The following is a 21159-nucleotide window of genomic DNA, read 5'->3' as shown; positions in this document are numbered from 1 at the left end:
CTATGAAAATGGTTCAATCTCCTTTTATTAAGAGAATGCAGCTTTGTTTATTTATGGAGAACCCAATACTAAATCTCTGTTTTTTGTTTCTGTCCTACAGGGAACACAGTGAGTAACCTGATTTTCATTCTACCTCCAATCTATGGTGCGATTCAGACCTATAAAGATGGCCTTGAAAAACGGTATTTAGCTGCATATTTGTGTCTCACAGGTACGTATAAAACTGAATTTGCTCTTTAATTATAAAAGGAGCTCAGATGAATAATAATAATAAAAATATCCAAACATTAASCAAATAATACAAGCCAAATATTGTGTGTGCAGAATATTTGTTTATAGTTCTTAATGTTTTCAGAAAATTGCTATTTCAAGGAAGGATGTCAAGTTAGTGCACAAAATAACTTTGAGGTTGGAAAGTGTCCCATCCTTGGCCTTGCATCCTGCTCAGTGCACCTTTCCTCACTGGGTACCTCAATGATACCTTGTGTATTCTAGTTCTCTACAGTTAACACTGTATTAGTGTTCCTAATTTGATACAATTATATGGAATAACACAATAAATGGTCAAGATCTTGAAGGAATTGAGTGGGCGATCTTTATTTAGTTTTAATTTGATCTCCATCCTCTTAGCCATATTTCAGCCAGCAGCCTAACTGCCATCCTTTGGGAAATTCAGCAAAGATGGAGGACCAATGTGATATGGATACATGAGTTCATTTCTAGGGAGTTCAGCCTTCTATAATAGCAAAATATCAAAAAGGAACTTCCTTTGAACCTTTAATTGATGTTCTGTGCAACTAGAAAGCATATTTGTTATCCTTCCAAGAAAAAGGAGATGTTTTGTGATGGCTGGGGTTTAGCAGCTGGGTCTGTAGAAGTGAATTTCTGTTTGCTCTAGCTGTTATCTCTAGGAAGATACCTTCTTCTTTCTCCCTCAGTTTATTAGAAATGTTACTTTTAAGACTAGTATGCTTAAATATTTAGGCAAACCTCAGTAAAAAGCAGGTATCTTTATGCTAGAAGTATTCTTGATGCCAGTTAAGCTTTAACAACACCTGGCAGCGGTATATAACCATGGGGTTTGTGTGAATGCTTTCTAAATAGCTCTTTGTAGTCTTTTCTATACTTTTGAGTAACTATATATTTTGGTCTCTGTATAAAATTGAGTTCTGTAGAAGGAATTCTTGAGGAGTTAGCATTTCCTTTCTCTAAGATAGGCTCTTTTTCCTGGCAAAGAAGCAGTGTTTAAGCCCTTGCTGAAGTGAACTCTGCTCGTTCTTGAATCAAAGAATCTCACACTGTCCATTGCTTTAAACTAAATAAATATAAAAATTCTGTAGAGGAGAATTGCTCTCTCCACACTGACTTGTGCCATCTTTGGCAGTGACACTTCACAGAGGACAAAGCACGTCCTAGTCTGATCAGAGCCTCAAACCAGGAGTGCCAGAGGGACTTCCAGATCTGAATTGGAATTTGTCCTATATGTCATTTAATATGAATATTTTGAAGTCCATCTTCAATGGCAATGGACAAGAGCTTCCGCTTTTGTGTTGCACTTGGCATTTCTGAAGAGGAGCCTGGTCTGCATATTTGACAGCAGTGCTGGAGGGCAGTCCTGAGCTCCAGCTGGGCTCCTTCTACTCATCTGTGGCTAGAAACGAGCCTTTGACTCCTGTCTGAAGTGATAAATGCTCGCATGGCTTGACTTCAATATCCTCTGCTGGAGCTGAACATGAAAGGTCACACCCCAAAATGTTTCTCTTATCTCTGCTTCAGAAATCATAACACTAGGCTGGCTTTTCAGCAGCTTTTGGAGCAGTTTAAAGATGTAAAGGAATATAGAAACTTTCAGACTTTGTCAGTGAAAAGCAGGAATAGGATGGTTGGGAACCACAAACTTCCTGTGTTTGGTCTACTACAGAATAAAACAGCAAGTGAGAAGATAAAAAGGATTTTTAAAAATAGTCAAAATGTGCCAGGAAACCTGACAATTTTTCTGTGTTTATAGCAGAATGAGAAATGTACTTAAATATAAATAGAGTAAGCATATAGAAATGTCTTTTGGTAAGAAAGTGCCAGAAAAAAACTCTTTTCATTACAATGGTTTTTCTTATTAACAGATTTCACTGTCCGCAATTACTTTGTAATGAACAAGTGTACACTTAATCCATAAAAGAAATGATTAATTTAAAACAAAATTATTTGTTTTACTTCAGGTACCASCCTTCATTAAGGAACATATAGAAGGTCTTATAACTGGTTAGTAACCCTTTATGGGTTGCTTTGGTAAAGTAGAAATTCTTGGGTTGCTTGGAAATTGAGAGGGGACAAGACATGAATTTTATTTTTATATCAACAAATTCAGTTTGTTGCTGAGATTTTTAGCAGAAGTTAAAGTCAGCTGTCAAAAATGACATGAAAATCTGTTAGCACTTAAGAACATAAGAAGTGTTTTTTTGACGTTATTTTGATCCAAATCAGCTGTTTCTTTTGGGTGCTTCCAAATATTGAGCTGATTGTCAGTTGCTTTGTGTTTTACCATGCTATGTTCAATGCTTTGCTTTATACCCCAACATTTCTGTTGTTGGCATGTATTTCCTCTTTGAATCAAATGCAYTTTGAATTAGGAGAGCACTGCTCATTTCACATACATGCTAAGATCTGAACTTGGCGGGAGAAGAAGGGGGGTTTCTAAAAAGCATTTAAATAAATTCCTCATTCGTAGTGGTGCCAAGACTGTTTTGCTTGCGTTTTCTGCAAGTTCCTTGAGATACAACACACTATTCTGAGACCTCATTTCTGCTATGTTTTAGCTCAAAGAACATATTGTTAATAGAACTCAATAGGAACTGAGTAAGATTTTTAAGCCGTACTTATTTAAAGTTATCTAAAATAGCTGAGTTATCTGAAATAATCAGCCTAAAAATATTAAAAATATGCCTAAGAAATTACTTTCACAACACTTTGCAGCTGGTAAACTAGGTGAAACACATCAGATCTCTAAGACTAGACAGCTGTTTTTTGGATAATTCCATGTAATGCTTTCCTATATTATCATCTTTCTCATGCTCTGAGGATGCTTGACCCCTAGAAGGATCCTGATTATAAAATATATTCAGCCAAGTGTTGAATCAAATACTGAAACAAATTAAGTATTGAATGAAGAATCGAAATATATTGAATGAAGTATCTGTTTTGGACCTAAGGAAAAAGGGAGTAGGAGTCAAACTTGCTGGTGCTTTTCTTGAAATCTGGAGATTTTCCGGACCCTTAGTATTTGTCTTTGGCCTGATTAGTAAAATTCTAGGGCTCAGTCATTCAAGCTGTGCCAAAGTGGAGGGGAAAAAGAAGGAGGAAAGAATGTTCCTACTTCAGACATTGCCATAAGAACTTGTACAAACACCTTCCTAAATATCATTTCCGGTGAATCTCTGTATCTATGAAAATAGTTGTTCAATGCCCTACAGCCAAAATTAATTCCTTTATTGTTAGCTAWCAGCCCAAGAGAAGACATGCAAAGCAGTAAATCAGATGTGCTCAGGAATGTTCCTGGGTGCTGAAACCAGACAATGTGGAAGGGCTTATGTCTGTGTTAGTCTTAACAAGGTGACCACATACAGATGCCTTCCTAAGCACAGTCCCTGGGCTCTTCTGATTGCCAACCTGTGCCTGGGAGCTGCTTGGGAAAGTGCTAGTCTGAACAGGCCAAGTTCATGCCATAGTCTGTTCTAACAACTTATTAACCCAGGCAGATGCATTATAATGTCTGGGAAGATTCCCAGCCTTATTTGCCTTTACCTATAGAGGTGTATCCTTGGAGTAACCAACATCATTCATGTTCCATAGGTCTTGGGGAGAAATTCCTGTTCATTTTACAACTACTTTGTCGTCTCATCTCGCATTACCATCTGTGACCATTTACAATGGAACATGCTCTTTTTTTGTTGATATTTTACTTATCTTTAGACTAATCTTATTTTAGTAAGCCATACGTGGGATTCATCTCCAGATTCAAACACCTAAATGTATATTTTCTGTGCAGGAGGCATTTGTTTCTTGTTGCAGTCAGTGTAATTCAGRGAATCATTTAGCTTATCCAAAATAACTCCTGGTCCTTGGCCAGCTGAATCACTCATAAAATGCCATTCATTTTAGTGGGAGATTTGACACATACTTTATATTTAAATAGGTATAGGAGTGAATCCTATTCATTCCTTCAAAGTATTTCAATACAGAAATTGCATAGCTTAAATTCGAATGATGTTTATGGAATCCTAATAAAACACGTTTTTATCAAAACAAAATATGCTTGTGATAATCTTGAAGGCTCTTGGATAGTCTTATATCAAAATAAGCTGTTAACTGCGTATATGAAATGAGACTTTCCAGACCTAAGTGCTTTTCACATAGTACTGCATAGAAACAGTGTGACTCAAAGCATAATAAATGTTTAGCACATTTTTTTGTTTGTTTGTTTTGCATTTCCCCTGTAACTTGGGAGTTTTTTTTAATGTGAAAAGCTGAGTGAACTTCTAATATCAGTTTGACATGGAAAAACTTGAGTTGTAATAATTAAAGAGGAAGTGTTATTGGTTCAGAGGCAGTCAAAACTCCTCRACTGATACGTAGTCATCAGTCAAGTTGAAGCTTCTTTGTGGAAGGAAACATTAAAAAGGAAAGCAGTAACCTCTGCTTACAAGATAAGGAGCAAATCTGCTTCTCTCTTTGTCATGGGAAAGTTACTTCTATTGAAAATTGCTGTTTTCCTTGTGATCAAGTTTGTTTATCATAAAGATACAGAAATCGCTACAACAGCCGTGATAATGGATGATACTGTTTTAATGATGATCGTAATGCTTCTTTTTGCTTCTTTTTTCTTCAGAATGAGTAGTAGTGGCAATCTATGCTGCATTCACAGGAAAATGACTGAGAATATCTTAATGAAGGCTAAAATGGTTGTTGATCATTGTGTGAAAGGATTTTTCAGAAAAATGCCTTGCAAGTGATGGAAGTCCATGTGGTTACTACATGTTTTTAGACAGCCATGCCTAGCTTGCTGTMATCATTGATTATACTCAAGTATTTGGAAATGCATTTTTAAATCTAGCTATTTTGCAGTTCTGTGTGTCTGTAGATAGTGATGGGTTTATGTACTTAATGAAGAGAAGTACCTGTACTAATCCCAATTTTAGTGTAACAGCATCTCAAGAAACATCTCCAGACATGTCTATGAACTGTCTTAGGAAGCAAAATGCACCATTTGTTAGTGTTCTATTTATGCATCAGCAAAGTGTAGCTGTTGTGTTCAGAAAAGAAGGCTTTGCTATTGCAGCAAAGCAATACGCAGTGATTGATGATTGAATGCAGAATACTTTGTTCTCCCTGAAACTGGGGGCCAATGTATAGCATAATTTCCTGGAGGAACAGAAGACAGGATAATGTTCTTACTCTTGCAAAAAAGTAAAAATGTGCTGATGCCTTAACATATTTTATTTATAAAGTAAAAATGATGTATTAAATAACTTGCTGTCTTTGCTCTAAGTGAAATCTAAATTCTAAGAAATATTGTATTTGTGTAGCAGAGGAAAATCTAAGATAAGTATATGTGTTTTGAATTTGCTTTTGAGATTATGCGTTTGAAAGTAATGCTTGGAATAAACAAAATGCAGCACATGAATGACTTTCCAAGAAGAAAGCTCAGAAAGGRGGATCTCATTGCACAAAAAAGAACCATACTTCATTAATTTTGTTTGTTTACTCTGAATTTGAGACTCTGAATTGTAATAGCAATTCAGTTTTCTGCTTCTATAGCCAAAATAGTACTTCTTGCAAAACTAAAAGTACCTAAAACTATCACAGACTTTTTGTATTGCTAGCAGCAGGATGATGCTTTCATTTTGGAAAGATTTTGACAAATAGTAATGCAGTAGAATAATAATACTRCATTAATTGTGGAGTTTCTCTTCACTTGTACTGCCCCAAAATTTTGTTTTTAGTAAAGTCTGCCTATTTAAGTTAGTATACTTCAAAGAGATTTTTTAAAGGCCTTAAGTGCTAACCATGTTTTGGTTTGGTTTCAGCTGTGGGATTGGGATCTTGGTGCTTCCACATGACCCTGAAGTATGAAATGCAGGTCAGTATTCATAAGTAGCTGTGAATCATTTYAGATGTGGATCTCACTAGATAGTCCTAATTTCTTTTTTGCGTGAAACTCGTTTAGCACAAGTTAATCTAGCTTAAATATAATTGTCTGTTAGTCCTATTCTCAGCACATATGGATCTTGTTTCATTAGATGTTTTCACTRGTTTGTATAAGTATATATTCCTATATATCTGAAACAGATGCTGTAATTAATTGTTTGCTTTGGTAGAAAATACTTTATCCTTTAAGGAATCRGGCCATCTTTTTACTGGGGATGCTACTATAAAATTCCTATAGCTTTTGCTTAATAGCAAGCAATATAGATTATTGTTTTGAATTGTGTTTGCATTGCACTTGTTTTATTTTAATGTATTCTTATTATTGCTCTGGATGTACCTGTCTATAGAAAGCAGGAGATGAGTCCTTCTTTCTGTCTCTTCTTTTATTTTCAGGTCCCAGTATTTTCACTTTGCTAAAGGGAAGTCTTGTACTATTTTAGATTCGAGAGGACTAATAAAATTTGATCCTTGGTTCAAAGTTAGGGAGGATTAGTTCAGGTTAAGAGAACCACATCTAAAAGCATGTGCTAAAATTCTGTGCTCCCGTTATAGTCAAGGGAATTGCAATTAATGCAGCTGGAATTTAGCAAGCTGTTTGTGCCATGGCCATTGATTTGAATGCTGACWATAATGGGACCTGAAACACTTCATACATACCTAAATGCCAAAAATTAAATGTCTTACACTTAAACTGAGCTAAAATACTTAGTGATTTTTATCTTTATAATACTGTACTTCATGCCTCTGGTGTGTATTGGAGACTGTCAGCCTCAGAGGAGCATGTTGTTGCCACCATATAAGAATATCTGGTGATTTTTGGCATGAAAAAGGTTTCTAGACCCATTCCTCCACTCAACAAAGTAAAACTTCTTGCAGTTTATCTGTAATCTCTGAAACGGCCTCAAATTTTCACCTTTTTACCTCTATTCCCTCAGTTCTCCATTAATCCAGCCACTATTCACATCATCTTTCCCACCCTTATGCCACCCTGTATCCCAGGTCACTAAAAAGATCCAGGCTTAAAACATCCTAAGGGGTCTTTTTATGAGAGAAGGCTTTTTTAACACATATAACTACTGCTTATGGCATTATGGAGCCTGTGAACTATGGTATAAGAAGGGTGGACAGAAGCAGATGAAGAAGAAAGCGAATTTCTTCAATCATCTTTCCCCTTAGAATTAAAAGGCTTGGTGTGAGACAGGATATATTTGTTATTTTGGCAGCTTAGCTAAATCTGCAAGTGGTCCTTAATTACCCTGCCTGCTAACTGATGAATGATCAGAGACGATGCATTTCAACCAGTAAATAACCTTGTCTTGTTCACTTTATTTCTTAGTATGATTGAAAGTCAKCATTTTTACTTGTTTGAAGAGAACTTTTTTCTGAGCTTTGTTTTACCATCTTAATATTGTAAATATATTTTTTTTTCTGAAGCCATCTCCCCTATTCTCTTTACTCTCTTGGATTTTTTATTTTGTTTGTAGGAAAACTGTGATAGATTGTGACTTGAAAAACAATGGAAAAATGCTAAATCAGCTTACCACATTTCCTTCTCTCCACATTTCTGCTGTGCTCAAACATCCTGTTAACAGAATTTCTTTAAGGATGAATTCCTTCTGATGAAAGAGCCATTCTCTTAAGGATCTTTTGAGAGGCTCTTTGCTATTACCTTCATGTCCCTGAAAAGCTGCCAGCAAATGAACTTAARAGTGTAACCAACCATCAAAGTTTGAAAATATTTGCTATATTTCTCTTTTTTTTCTCCTGGGTTTCTTATTTGGAGGTACTGAGGCACACTTTGAAGTAAAGAGTGGCATGAATTAATCCTTCAGTTAATTCAGATCAAACTAGATGAGAACAGTGTTCAATTTCTAAATAATATCTATTAGGATATAGCTAAATTCAACTGTGGCTTCTGTTGTCTTTCTCTGTAAGGCTGTGGACTAGCAAAGAAATAGAAAAAGACTCAAATGGGCTGGTGAGTTTGTTAAATACCTTTCACCGGGAGTAGGAAAGGATTTTCTATACACACAACTTAAAAAGTGGTAGGGGACAAACACCAAAATGAGATTGCACCCAGTTCTTCTCCAATTTTTCTTGTTTATTGGGAAAACTTAAATCCTGCTGGCAGAGTAAGGTTCTAAAGTGTGTAATACTGATGCTTGACATACTGGAAATTAGAAGCAGTGAACCTTAACTGATCTAGTTGCATACTTTTGCCTTTTCGTGATTTTCAACCCTGTTTCAAAAGGAAATCAGCTAACTATAGGTTTATATTAWAGGTTCATAGTTTATTAATGTTCTTTGTTGAGCAAAGCTTTAGAAAAAAAAGTGATGCTATGATGTAGTCATTAAATGTATATGTATGATGAAGTTGAGTGTATGTTTAGCTATTCTTGAGCCATCACCTTTCTTGTGTTTACTGTAGTCCACCAAAATTAGTTTATAGAGTCCCTTGAGAGGTTCCTGTTTTAGCTGTGACATACCAGTGTTTTCCTACAAATGGCATAAAAATAACTGAAGGCAACAAAACTATGTTATTTGGCGGTCGTAGTATGAAAAGAAAAAAGTCKTGTGAGTTAAAAATGTAATAAATTTTCAAAATTGGAAAATAAACAGATGCACAGCCATCACAGAGCACTTTTTAGCACAGTAAAGTTATATTTTATGCTATGGATAAAAAATCCTGTTACAGATCCTCTGGTGAGGCTTGCATAGAAATGCTGAAATATCTTGACTATTTTGAGGAGGTTATAAATGGTCCRGTCGTGTTTGATAAGGCTTTAAAAATGTTTTATAAATGTAAAGAGGTAAGAACATTGAAAATGGCATGATTCTTTTCATAYGTGAGTTTCTTATAAAATACAGTATTCAAAGGTTCATTATAATAAGCTCACTAAGGCAGCTGCTAATTTCAGTGTCTGAATACAATTTGATGTGTATCCAGGAACAGTAGATATCCAGATGACTTAAAAACTCTTGTTTTCTTAAAAAGTGCCTCTCCTTAATTAACTTACCCAAGCATCTTACCCGTGGAAAGCAGTTTTCATGTTTCGCTGTCTCTGCTTTTTGTAGCTGTTGGATGAACTGCCAATGATATACAGTTGTTGTGTGTTTGTCTACTGCCTGTAAGTATTTGTTAAATGTTTTTTTTTTCATCCTGAATACTTTTGAAAYGGTAATATTTGTGACACAGGATATGCAAAGCCCAGTCTAGTGCTCAGTGAAGCTGACATTGTGAAACTTCTCCTGTTTTTAATGAGATGTCAATTTTGCCAGCAGTAAAGAACTGTGATTTAGCCATTAGAGCACCAGTCTGGGTTTAGTCCTAGCTCTTAACTAATTTAGAGTTCTCATCCCAGTGTTTGCTTAGCAAGAAAAAAACTGACTCTTGTTAAAGACTTAGTGCTGTACACAACCAAAGTGTTTAGACAGCAGACCTAATAAAATGAACTGCAGTAACACCTACTAAATTACCAGCATTGTGACTTATCAGAGCTGTTGTTCTATGATAGACTCTGCCTCCAAATGTGAATCTCAGATGCCTGGTTAAACCAGCTTTCTCCTCATCTCTAAAATTAAAAGTGAAGCCAAACAAACCACGAAAAAATTGAGAGCTGAATATATATGTTGCAGAGGGTATCCTGAAGCATTCATTATAGTTGTGTGCCACAACAGAACATTTTTCTCTGATTTAATTTAGTGACAAAAGTATAGAATTTGGTCACTGTGAAGAAGTAGTGTGCTGCCTTTCCTACATGTTAATCTAGATTTAACATGRTTTGTTCTGTCACTCGGAAAATCTAGATGTTAGAAGACTCACTGCAAACAGAAAGTGTCTTTTTTTCCCCCTATTTGAACATTTGATCAAATCTTCAGCTGTTGAAAACTGGAGTATCTTTTGGTGAAGGTTTCTGGCAGCTGAAGTGGAATGCTGCAGGACTCAACCCAYGTCTGTATAAATTACCATCGGCCTGTGGTTTATACCCTGATATGATTTGTTCAGACATGGGACTAATGGAGATATTTCCCTTGTAGCTGAAATTACTCTGTCTCTTTGAAATCACCTTTGCATTTATTTTGCATGATTTGAATGTGGTTGAGGAGAGAATGCAAAGAGACTTGAAAAAAAATGTTTGAAATAATATTATGGGATAGTTGCTCTGTCATCTTAAAAAGCACTGAAGTCTGTTACTGCATATGGGGCTCTGGCAAATTCTTATGCAGGTATTTTTGGTAGTGATTAAAATGCTCTGAAGAATGGGTTAATGCATGGTATTATGGAAAGCAAAATGAGAGGCCTTTAATAATCTCTTTGGTTCTCTTGAAGGTGCCTGGCAGGGTAGTTCCACACAAACCATTCCCTTACACGTCACTTGGTCCTACCACCTCCCAACTCTGTAATTACTCAGCAAGTTGCTTTGAGACATAATGCACTGTATTGCATTTTTTTTTCCTAGTTATTTCGACGTTTTTCTTCCTTGTTTCCTTTTATCCTTTCACAGTTTGCAAACGATTATGAGCTATAATAATAAACTAGACACATGTTGCGTCATATACAATTTCCTCTAGCCCTAATAAATTTGTTCTTAAAGTTCGTTTTGTTCTTTAATTTCATTTTTTTTAATGGTAGTGATATGGTCTTCAAGGTGTGTGCAATTCCCTTACAGCCAGGGCTGAAGTGTAGTGCCAGGATCTTGAAGCTAATTTTAATRAGCTATTTTGCATACCAGTAGCAATTATGTGTTTGTACCTTCCACCAACCCGACTAGCGAATAGCTGCAGTGCAGCTATAGCAAAGCCATAAACAACTTGTGATTTTTCACAGATCTCTTTGTCAGTCAGGCCCTTTTCTGCACTGACTCTTAGCTCGCAGATGTAATAATGTTTTCTTGGCAGCTGTAATGCATTTTAATCTCATTTCTAATTTACCAACCATTATCATCCCTTAAGCACCTTCACAAATGCTTCTGTTTACCAGGCTAATTCTCTTGCCTGGATTATTTYTTGTATGTTGTGCATAAGCATACAGCATTTTCACAATATATTTCATATATTTCATAACAACTCATTGGTAAAGCTATGATTTTCTTATGGAAATGACAAATGGTTGGAGGGGAACTATGTTTCCTTGAAGGACCTAAAGCTTATGTGGGGCAATGTGCTCCCAAATATATAATAATGTATACCTTGAAAAACAAGTCTTTTATGTGGTGAGGAATGTTATTGCTCTTCTTTATGTTCTATTCCAGGTATGAATGTTTCAAGTATAAGAACACAGTCAATTATCCGCTGCTTTTCCTGTTAATAACATACAGTGTCGTAGTCAGCATWGTAAGTACCTTTCTCTAATACAGCATTTTCACCTGTAGGTGGTAGTTCTGCCACTGGAGGAGTCTTGTACAGGCAGTGCTGAATCTCTCACTTCCAACCAAGAAGGCTAAATTATTCTTTTGGTGTGAAAACCTGAGACATTTCTGTAAACAAGCATGCTTTCAAAACAATTTATATAGAAAAAGGAAGAAGTAGTAACGCAGGTATTGATCAGGGTTGCATGGAAAACACTTCTGAATTTGCCTTTTTACAAAACCTTAGACAAAACTAAATAGATGCCTGGGTCTCAGTTTAACTCCTCTGCAAAAAAAAAAAAAAAAAGGAGAATAATCCCATTCAAGGGACTGCAAAAGGTGCTCTGTGATATACAATCCAATGCATTGACTGGCATTTTAAAACAAGAGCCCAGASCAAGAGAGAAACCTAGTTGTTTCTMAACTTGGAAGAATTTTGTTGMTACTGTGGTAATTTTATTTTTTTCTTCAGTCAGGATGTTCCCAGACTGAATAAAATGCCTTATGTATTCTCTGTCAACCACAGATGGAAATGTTCTTTTAAAAAAATAGTTTTCAATGAAAATAATGAAAGTGATTTCAAGTCTTCTACCTTCAGAGAGCTTGACTATTCTGTCATTTATTTGTTTCTTTAAACTCATGGCATGCTAGGAGTCTTGTGGTAAATAGATAGGCACTCATGATTTTTTTCCAACAAAACACATCTTTGTGATACTCAGATTAATAATATGATAATTCTCTGCATTTATTTTATTTTTTTCAGGTTTACTTAAATTTGAAAGAGCCAATATTCCATCAGGTAAATCTTGCTCTGTTGGAGAAGCTAATCTTTCTCTTTTTATAGAAATGTTTTATAGTATTTTATAGTTGAAAAGAAAGAAGCAAGAATAGAAAGCAAACACGATTTGCTGAGTATTGTTGCCTGTCATGTTGCCATCCTGTCACTTGGTCTGAAAAAATAGGATGTGTTTAATGTATTTTGTTTTAATATTTGACCTATTTAGTCACTAGTATAATAAAAGGTAATCCCAACTGTGGTGTAGGCTCCCGTAATTGAAGATAACATATAATATAAACTAAAGTGTGAATGAGATGGAGGGAGTAATGAATTCTCATTCTCATCTGATTTATTCTGTTAGTGAAACTGTCTGCCTGTTGTGAAACTGTCCCCAAACATAACATGGCTTGAGTAACTCACCCACATTTTCTTTTGTCTCCTTTAGTATATTAACACTTTTAACAATTCTATTCTGTGTAAATACAAGCTGAATTTAAATAGAGACAGGTATTTTAGGGTTAGATAGTAAACTAGGTATTTTGGTCTTAGAGGCTCAATAATGCATCTGGTTCCTGTTCTTTTGTATTAGCATAACAATAGTAACAGGCATTCACTGCCTTTTTGGAATGGATTTGTATCACTTGCCTTTTCACAAAAGGTTAGAAATCATGCCTGCTTATCTGTTCTGTAATTTTCCCTCTTTTATAACTTTATGATTAGGGATAACTGCTGAAAAATTGCCAAGTAAAAGTGCAGAGCTCCTAGCAAGACAAAACTTTAAAGCCTTAATTTCTGAAATTGATAGTGTCATCGCGTGTCAAAAAGCTCCTGCTGGACCAGTATTAATAAAAAATTAGATGTGATTCTTCTTGATGGGTTAGTAAAGGGCTGCTGAGTAAAATTCTCTCACAGAATCAAAAATGTTTACCTCTAGATTTAGAAGAGAAACTTGCATGCTACTTGCAATCATATTATTTTGATACTTTCTTTTTTTCCCCACTACATTTTTGCTGTTTTTGGCAACGAGATGTTGGCCAGGGTTAAAATGGCAATTTCTAATGCTTTTACTGAGCTGCTCATAAGCCTGAGTTTAAATGAATTTTTTTGAAGTAACTTGGTTATCAACAACRGCAGAATTCATTACTGATGGTGGGGTATTTTATTTCATAAATCAAATATCCTTTCAATATACATTTATTATAATAAATATATCACAGCTTTGCTATAACTTGATTTGATATTTTTGTATGGATACTTTGTTAAAAATGTTAAGGTGATAGATACTATGACTTGTTTGAAAAAAGAAAAATTAAAAAAGAAAAGAAACATGAAACTCTTTCTCCCCAAACTTTAACTTTTTGCATCTGGTTTGTCTTCGATTCACAACATGAATTTCATGTTATAATTTATCCATGAGGAATCAATGTGGAAAAGATTTAGACACTTAAAAGTACTGGCCTTTTTACAGCAACTCTTTCCAAATTGATTTTTATAGAGTATATACAGTTGTGGACAAATTCCAACCGTTTGAGTACTGGACTTATTTTTTGCATAATCTTCACAACCTATGTTGTAACTTTAGAACATCTTTCTGACTGCAGTTGAGCAAGGTTGTTTTCTTAATACTTGTGCTTCATTTTGGGGTTGACCAAAAAAACTCTATATTTAAATATTTCCCAACTGAGTGGATTCTGCACACTTTATATAAACTTGAATACATGCATGCAGTCATGGGTTAACTCTTAATCTCACTCCCTAGCTATGTGGGAAAGCAATTTTAGGGCATAAAACAGCATTTGATTCCTGCAGGCATTTGTCTGTATTTGTCTCCGTTTATCAGCCATGTAGAAAAGGGAATAACTGCATGGCCAGCACTAAACTGTTCATCATTTCAGTGCATTTCTATTGCTGTCCTTTTAGGGTAAAGAATAGAAGAGTGTCCTATTATGTTCAGTAGCCACAATCCAAGCCTCATTTTTCAGTGAATAATTTCCTACTTTCCTTCCCAATTTATTCCCAGGAATTACTCACTGCCAGCAGGCCATGAAAGGGATTTAGGCTTGTTATGCTTGGTAGAGTAACAACAGGCACCATCTCTCTCTCCATACAGATATTGCAAATCTTTAATGTCTCTGTCTTTCCATTGTGGGAGGAGTGGGATGCACAATTTTTGAACAGAGGGCGACTATACTTCGGTAGTAGAAGAAAATATTGGCCTGAGAACCCACCTGTTTTGACCGAGAGTTGGCATTTTTGTCTGTTTTTTGGAATTTGAGGGTTTTGTTTTCCCCCTAGCTTTTATCAATTAAGGGCCAGTGGTAAGCAAGCATATATTACAAGCATATATTGGAACACTATTACTACCTAGAATAACACTGAACCAGCCCAGGTGCCAGTTTTTTATCTATTTCATAAACCAGCATCACTGTCCAAGGAAACAGCTATATCCTGTCGTCATTTACCTGTCCAACCCTAGAATAAAAAAATTAACTCGGTGAATTTCCTTGAGGAGCCGAACAGGTTAAAGTTCTCCCTGGGATTAGTTTTAAATGAGATTAGTTGCTCATCTCTGTTTACCACATATGTATTTGTGYTTACACAAGGGAAGGACAGGGGGAGATTTGGCTGCTGATATGGACTAGTGCATGGACAGGTAGATTTAAGACCATCCAGAAAGTAAAAGAAATGACCCTGACAGTTAAAAATTTAGACTTATGTCCTACAGGTGGTCTTCTTTCCAATATAAGATAGCTGTTAGTATAATATAAGGTATATTATATACACAATATAAGCTAGCATGGGTAGCTATTACCCGTAAATTTTGTGGGTTTTTTCATCTTGATTTAGTTGCTTACTGCATAAAATACGCTGGCTACGCACCTGCGGTGATCAAAACCTGATTCATCTAGTCGGTCAGGTTGTGTAAATGCTAAATTAGATCTAAATACCTGTTTTCTTTGCATAATCACCTGCTACAAGACTTTGAAGCAGATTTTGAACAAAAATAATTTAAAGAGTAAATTTAAATCAAGATGAAATGAAAGCTTGCTGTGGTTAGCTGCTTTTTCCACATTAGGAAATGTGGTTAAAAAGTTGCCTTTTGTCTAGTGACTACAAAAACATTGAACGTGATATCCCATGAGAAAAGAAGCAGGCTGCATAAGTAGAAAATCAGTTTAAGAACTGCAAAGAGGGTAAGGGAACAACTAATGGAAAAATGACAAACAGAGATGATGAAAAGCAGCCTCTGCCTGGGCTTTTTCCAAAAAGGGAAGCCTGTGGATGGTATCTGTGATGGCATGAGGTTGTAAGACATCACTGAGTACAGTGGAAGGTAACTGGAATACCTTGAGGACTGGAATTACAGGAACAGAGGATTGAGTGTCCACATATATTTGTTTATCACAGCACAAATATGACCAGTGAGTTTCCAGCATCAGTGGTGAAGTAAAATACAAGTAGTACTGGATTTACCAGTTACGATGACTTTGAAAAGGGGTGGAGAGGAGACAGAGAAAGGGAGAGGAGTCATCATGGAATAAAAACACCTTTCATGTGGCTAAATGAAAAATGAATGAACAGGATTATCCTCCACAGATATTTCCAAAATGTAAGTACAAAGAAGGAGTAGGATGATTTAAGACAGTATGGAAAGTATATATGGAAATATATGTGGGAACCTGAAGTTGCATATGTTATGAATAGAGAAACACTTCTGCAGGGTGCAGCCTTTTCAGACTTGTAAGATTTGGGGAAATCCCTGTAGACCCACTCAGTGTCTTGCAGCTCTCCAGAGTCCCTCAGCTACTAAGGCAATAAATAGTTGAAGGCTTGTGACTTAATACATTGTGCCTTTAGCAGAACATGTTTCTTACTTTCTAGATGTTCAGGTTGCCAGGCARTCTGTTAAAAATGACCTTTTCAGGGCATGTCTTCACCATGGAGGTCTTTATACTTGGACATTGCCCTGCTGAAAACCATGTAGAAAGCTAAGCTCTGGAGAGCTGCTCGGTACAGCAGAAACCACAGAACTGTGTATCACTTTATCCCTCTCCCTGCATTTAAATAAGACTAAAGCAGATGCAGGTTGTCCGAGTTAGCTCTGTTAGCTCTCTCCTCAGGGTGTTTGGACAATCTATAGTAACAAACAGCTATAATTTTGCAGAATTCCTAAATTCAGTGTCATGGTGAAGATTTTCCTTTATCTCTCATCGCTCAGAATTATTCCCTAGAAACCCAGGAACAACCAGAAGTCCATTTCTTTTGTTGTAAACTACAAGTACAATATCCAGCCTCAAGGATTTGAGATAACTGCTTTTTGATAGCTGGTTTCTATATTAATATATAAGGAGTGGCCAAGAACCCCAGATCTTTCAACGTGATTCAAAATGTCTGCACTTATATTTAAGGCTGATGAGTTGACATCACTAATAAAAGATGGGCAGAAACCCATGAGCATGGAGAATAGCAGAAATCATAGACTCTAGAATCTTTCTGTACTAGATGTATAGATGAATAACATGTTCTGGGCACTCTCCCTTGTGTGGAATCTCAGCCTCATCTCTGACTTGCACCATAAGTGAATTTATACAAATTATTTAACTTTAATTATTTAACTTTACGCTTTAATCTCTGAAAATGCTGCTGGTTAGTGCCCAAATGCTTGCTTTCCAGTTGTAAACTAGGAGGACATTTGTCCCATTTGGTTTTTTTTTTAAGTAGCATATTCCATTTCAATAAAATCTCGAACAGCTCCTCCACTGCAAAATCAGGGACTCAAAAGCTGAAATATCTGCAACTTTATTTGCATCTTAAGCAGCAGAGAGGGAACTGCCTAGCGATAACTAAGCATGATGAGGTGCTGCTGTTCCCTTTTGTCTCAACCTTGGTGCCAAGGTGCTTATTTGGCTTCATGTAGGAAGGCACTTTGAGGCAGAATTGCCCAAAACAAGCTTGGCTTTCCATCTGTCCCTGAAATGATGTGTTTAGGTAAAGCAGAAGAACAAAGGCAGCCAAAGGAATCAAGAAATTCAGGACTTGAATAAGGTGGGGCTTTTGATTTATGCTTCCTTGGGTGCAAAGATAGGACCTGATGGGTTTGTTGCGTAGAACAGTAAATCCATAGATGGGAGAGGAATAGAAACAAGCCCTTTTCCCTAAGGAACCAGCCAAGCTACATCACTCTTCTCCTAGGCCTCTAGTGAGAAATGTTTGTAGCAAGACACTGTGACATGCCGAGACTGTACAACACCTGCTTGGTGTTTTCACCCAGTGTGACGAGGAGGATGCAGAGACGATGYGTTTGTTGTCACAGGCTTTTAAACACAAATGTGTTTTACTGCTAACAACCGCTTTGTGTAGGAAGYGGAAAAGGCAAGAAATTGAAGTGTCAACTGTGAGTATGTTTTTCTTCTGACACTGCAAGGCTTGTTTCATTTTTTTTTCCTCCCTCCAACAAGACTTCTGTGAGCTGCTAGCGGCTCCACAAGAAAGCTTTCCTTTGGCTTTTGCCCTTCCACACTTTCAGCAGCTGCTGAAAAAAAATAGCATTTTTACCCATGTTTTGTGGGGGCTTTGGGCTGGCTATAAGACATGTTTGCCTAGATGCTCTTACCACTATTTTCACTGTTCATACAAAGAGTTGGAGAGCAAGTTGCATGATAAAGGCTCAGAGATGCTTGTGCTGTTACCCCATGCAATAGAAATCGATTGCTTTGTGGGTAGATTTTTCTGTGCCAGTGCAGCAGACTGTAACAATCAAAACTGTAGGAAGGGGGACAGCAGTAAGGAAATGGAGTAGAACTGCCTCCTGGGTTCCATTTTATGAGTTTCTTCCTCAGTGCCTTCCCTCTCTTGGAATAAATTACTGGAGTTGTTTAGGAAAGCAAAATAGGCTCTTCCAAATGAGATGCACAGTGTTGTTGGCTTCTAAAGTTAGTTTGTGTTCAGCATATAGTGGGATCTTTCCAACTTCAGCTTGGGACTGATAATCGTTTGATACTCGGGCTGTGTCTAGCAGGACTTTCTTTGGTTGGGTGCCATAACCCAGAAGAGGGATGGAAATTAGTTGACTTTGCATAAGGTTTGGTCCTGAACCAATTAGCTTTTCAAGCAATTTGGTTTTGGGGCAGAGCACAGGAGTAGTTGAGTTCCTGGAGTTATCTGATCTCGCTCTGAATGCAAATGTAGGACTGTTTCTGCTGGATGACTTTACATAGTCAATACTGGAGCTTCGTCTTACCTGGTGGGTAGGAATTGGGACTGCACTGTGTGTTCTGTATATATATACATTGCTAATATGGTGTGTGCTACTAACCTTGTCTCTGAAATTTGTATGAACTTGGAATTTGCATGTATGTATTTTTAAAAGGTAGATTTTATTTCACATTGATACGCCAGTCTGTTGTATTGAATGGCCAAACGTAGGGGTGTTTTTGCAGTATAGTCATAGCCAAGTGCCCTAGTTAAGGTAAGGACTAGTCCTTGCCTTGAACTCTAAAAGAACAAAAGGGATGAAGAAGTCATCAGACATGTTAAAAATGCTCATTTGTAAATATGCTATTTCTGTGAGGCTTAGGGATTTTTAAGCAAAAGTTTCTCATTTTATTTCATGCAAAGCAAGGGAGAGTTAGATGAGAATTAAAACAAAAGTGAGAAAGGAAGCTCAGTGGATGGAGAAGCAAAGACTAGAGAGGAGCTGTACTTCTTCCATCTAGTTTGTTTGTCTTGGGAAAGTTATTATATGGATCTTAAGTTTCTGAATAAAGAAAGACAGGGAGATTGAAAGATCTCAAGACAAATGAGAAATGATCACTTTGACATTTTATACAGTCAAGTCATTACATTAAACTCCATTAAATGCCTGCATTAAGCCAGGTTTTGATTGTGTCCTCTTTTTYAGAAAATACAACTTTCTCACTTTATCATTAGAGTCCTAATAGCCTGTAATACTTTATTTTAAACTATTGTTTAATGTTCGTGTTCAGTGTGAGCATACTGCAGAKTCTGTTCAAGTTTTAGCCGTCAGTAAAGATAATGAATCTGAAATATCAATGAAGGAACTATGATTTTAATGCAAAAGAGATGATATGAGTGGCTTACCGTTTTGACTTCAGGATGTTTGCTGAGTGCCACCTAGTGTTGGCTTTCTAAATCAGAGAAGTAAAACAGCAGTTTTACACAACTGAGTTTTCTTTCACTTTATATGAAGAGCATGGATGTCATCATATTTTTATTGGAAACTTTTTCAGGAAGACTTTGTTAGAGAGACATTTGGGGGGAACTATTTTCTTTCTTGAGACTAATAAAAATCAGCAGAGATACCAGGAATTTCTACTTCTCTAGTATTCTGTGTATGTATTCCTTATGAGTATGTATTTTGTAGTGTTCCTTGAATGCCACTGTTGAATTCTGTGTCTGTTTTTATTTCCAGATCATGTATGGAACCTTAGTCTCCATTATAGTACTACGATCTGTATATATAGTGTTATGGTAAGTAGCCATTTGATTCTTCATTATTCTTTGGGCTAAAACTTAGTAATTGCACCTATATTTCTATGAGCTTGACTTGAAAAATAGGCATTGCTAGACTTTCTGGGATCAGGTATGTGATGCCAGCTCCAGTGCACCCGTCAGTTTGAAAGGGAATGTTTCACCTCTTTGTATTTTCTGGGAAGTGTATTGATGCTTAGGGTTTAAATGATTCCTGCTCTCCGAGCAACTGGCTTTCTCATGAATATGGAGATCGCCTCTGAAAATTATTGATTTTTCTATACCACATCTTTAAACTAAATGTGTTTTATATTAAGCATATGACTGTTCAGGAACACAAGGGAAAAATTAACAAACTGTGACTTTAAAACAGACTCACTGAATCAACTTGCAAGTGTGCTTTTAGTTCCTTTGATTTCACTTTTCCTAAGAAAACTTCACAGACCAAGCATAAATGTTCACAGACTTTAAGTAAATAAATAAAATATGTGTGTTTTCCTTTTGCTGTTGGAACAATTACCAGTTTAAAGTCACTTTTTGAACCTATTCAAATTCTAATCCTAACCTAGAAATCTCAACTGATACTGCCTCTATTCACTTAGAGAATAAACTAAGTCGAATCAAGTTCCAGTCACTTTAATTTTGTGTTTGCACAATGCTTTAGTACAGGTCTAGCAATTCAGTGTGAATTTTATGCATGTCTGATTTAGACAACCCTTTAGGGCAGCTATCTTTCCACTTTTGCAAATTCCACACATTCGTATATGATCATTATTCCTGAAGGATTATTCCTTTTGCTGTTTTCTATCACTATCAATAACATAACCATCCTCTCTCCCAGAGTTTCCCGTTAGGTTTGCTTCAGCAAAGTCTGTCTTTGATGTTGCACCTATTTTATTTCCCCTTTGATTGCAGTTTTTCTGGAATATATTTTCTTCATAAGCCACATCATTACAGCGAGGCCCTACAAGCTTCTCCCTTCAGTTGTGCTGATGCAAACCATGGTCATAAGGTTGAGATGGGGAAGGAATTTTAAAGTAATTCTACTGCTAAAGAAGCAATGTCAGCCCAACAGTGCCTTTTTGCTTCTCTGCAAGTCAGCCCTACTTCCATTTTGAGATTTACTTCCTTCACCTTGCTAAGATGTATTTTTGTCTCCCAGTTTGTCATGCTAACACTTCTCCAAGCCTGTATTAACTTACATATTTATACTTCTTTTCAATCTTATTTCCTTAATATATGTTATTAGTTTCCTATCACTCATATTGCATAATGTAGGGCTGGAAGTCAGTCCAAGCTCAGCATGAAAATCTTGAAATTCACGATTCTTTGCAGCAAGAC

General features: G+C 36.4%; 1 protein-coding gene across 1 annotated transcript in view; it reads left to right on the top strand.

The window, feature by feature from the left end:
• The window catches only part of ACER3 (alkaline ceramidase 3), a 43795-nt gene that overhangs the window by 16989 nt on the left and 5647 nt on the right, over positions 1–21159 (top strand). Inside the window, exons 2-7 of the mRNA XM_026034541.1 lie at positions 101–211; positions 6081–6133; positions 9277–9329; positions 11454–11535; positions 12313–12348; positions 19760–19818. Coding sequence (XP_025890326.1) covers positions 101–211; positions 6081–6133; positions 9277–9329; positions 11454–11535; positions 12313–12348; positions 19760–19818 — 394 coding nt within the window. The remainder of the gene's footprint in view (positions 1–100; positions 212–6080; positions 6134–9276; positions 9330–11453; positions 11536–12312; positions 12349–19759; positions 19819–21159) is intronic.

The sequence above is a fragment of the Nothoprocta perdicaria genome, unplaced genomic scaffold (assembly GCF_003342845.1).
Source record: "Nothoprocta perdicaria isolate Ctin4 unplaced genomic scaffold, notPer1 scaffold_146, whole genome shotgun sequence".
In the NCBI taxonomy this organism is placed as follows: Eukaryota; Metazoa; Chordata; class Aves; order Tinamiformes; family Tinamidae; genus Nothoprocta; species Nothoprocta perdicaria.
Note: the sequence above shows the minus strand (reverse complement) of the source record. Positions and strands in the feature narration are given on the sequence as shown.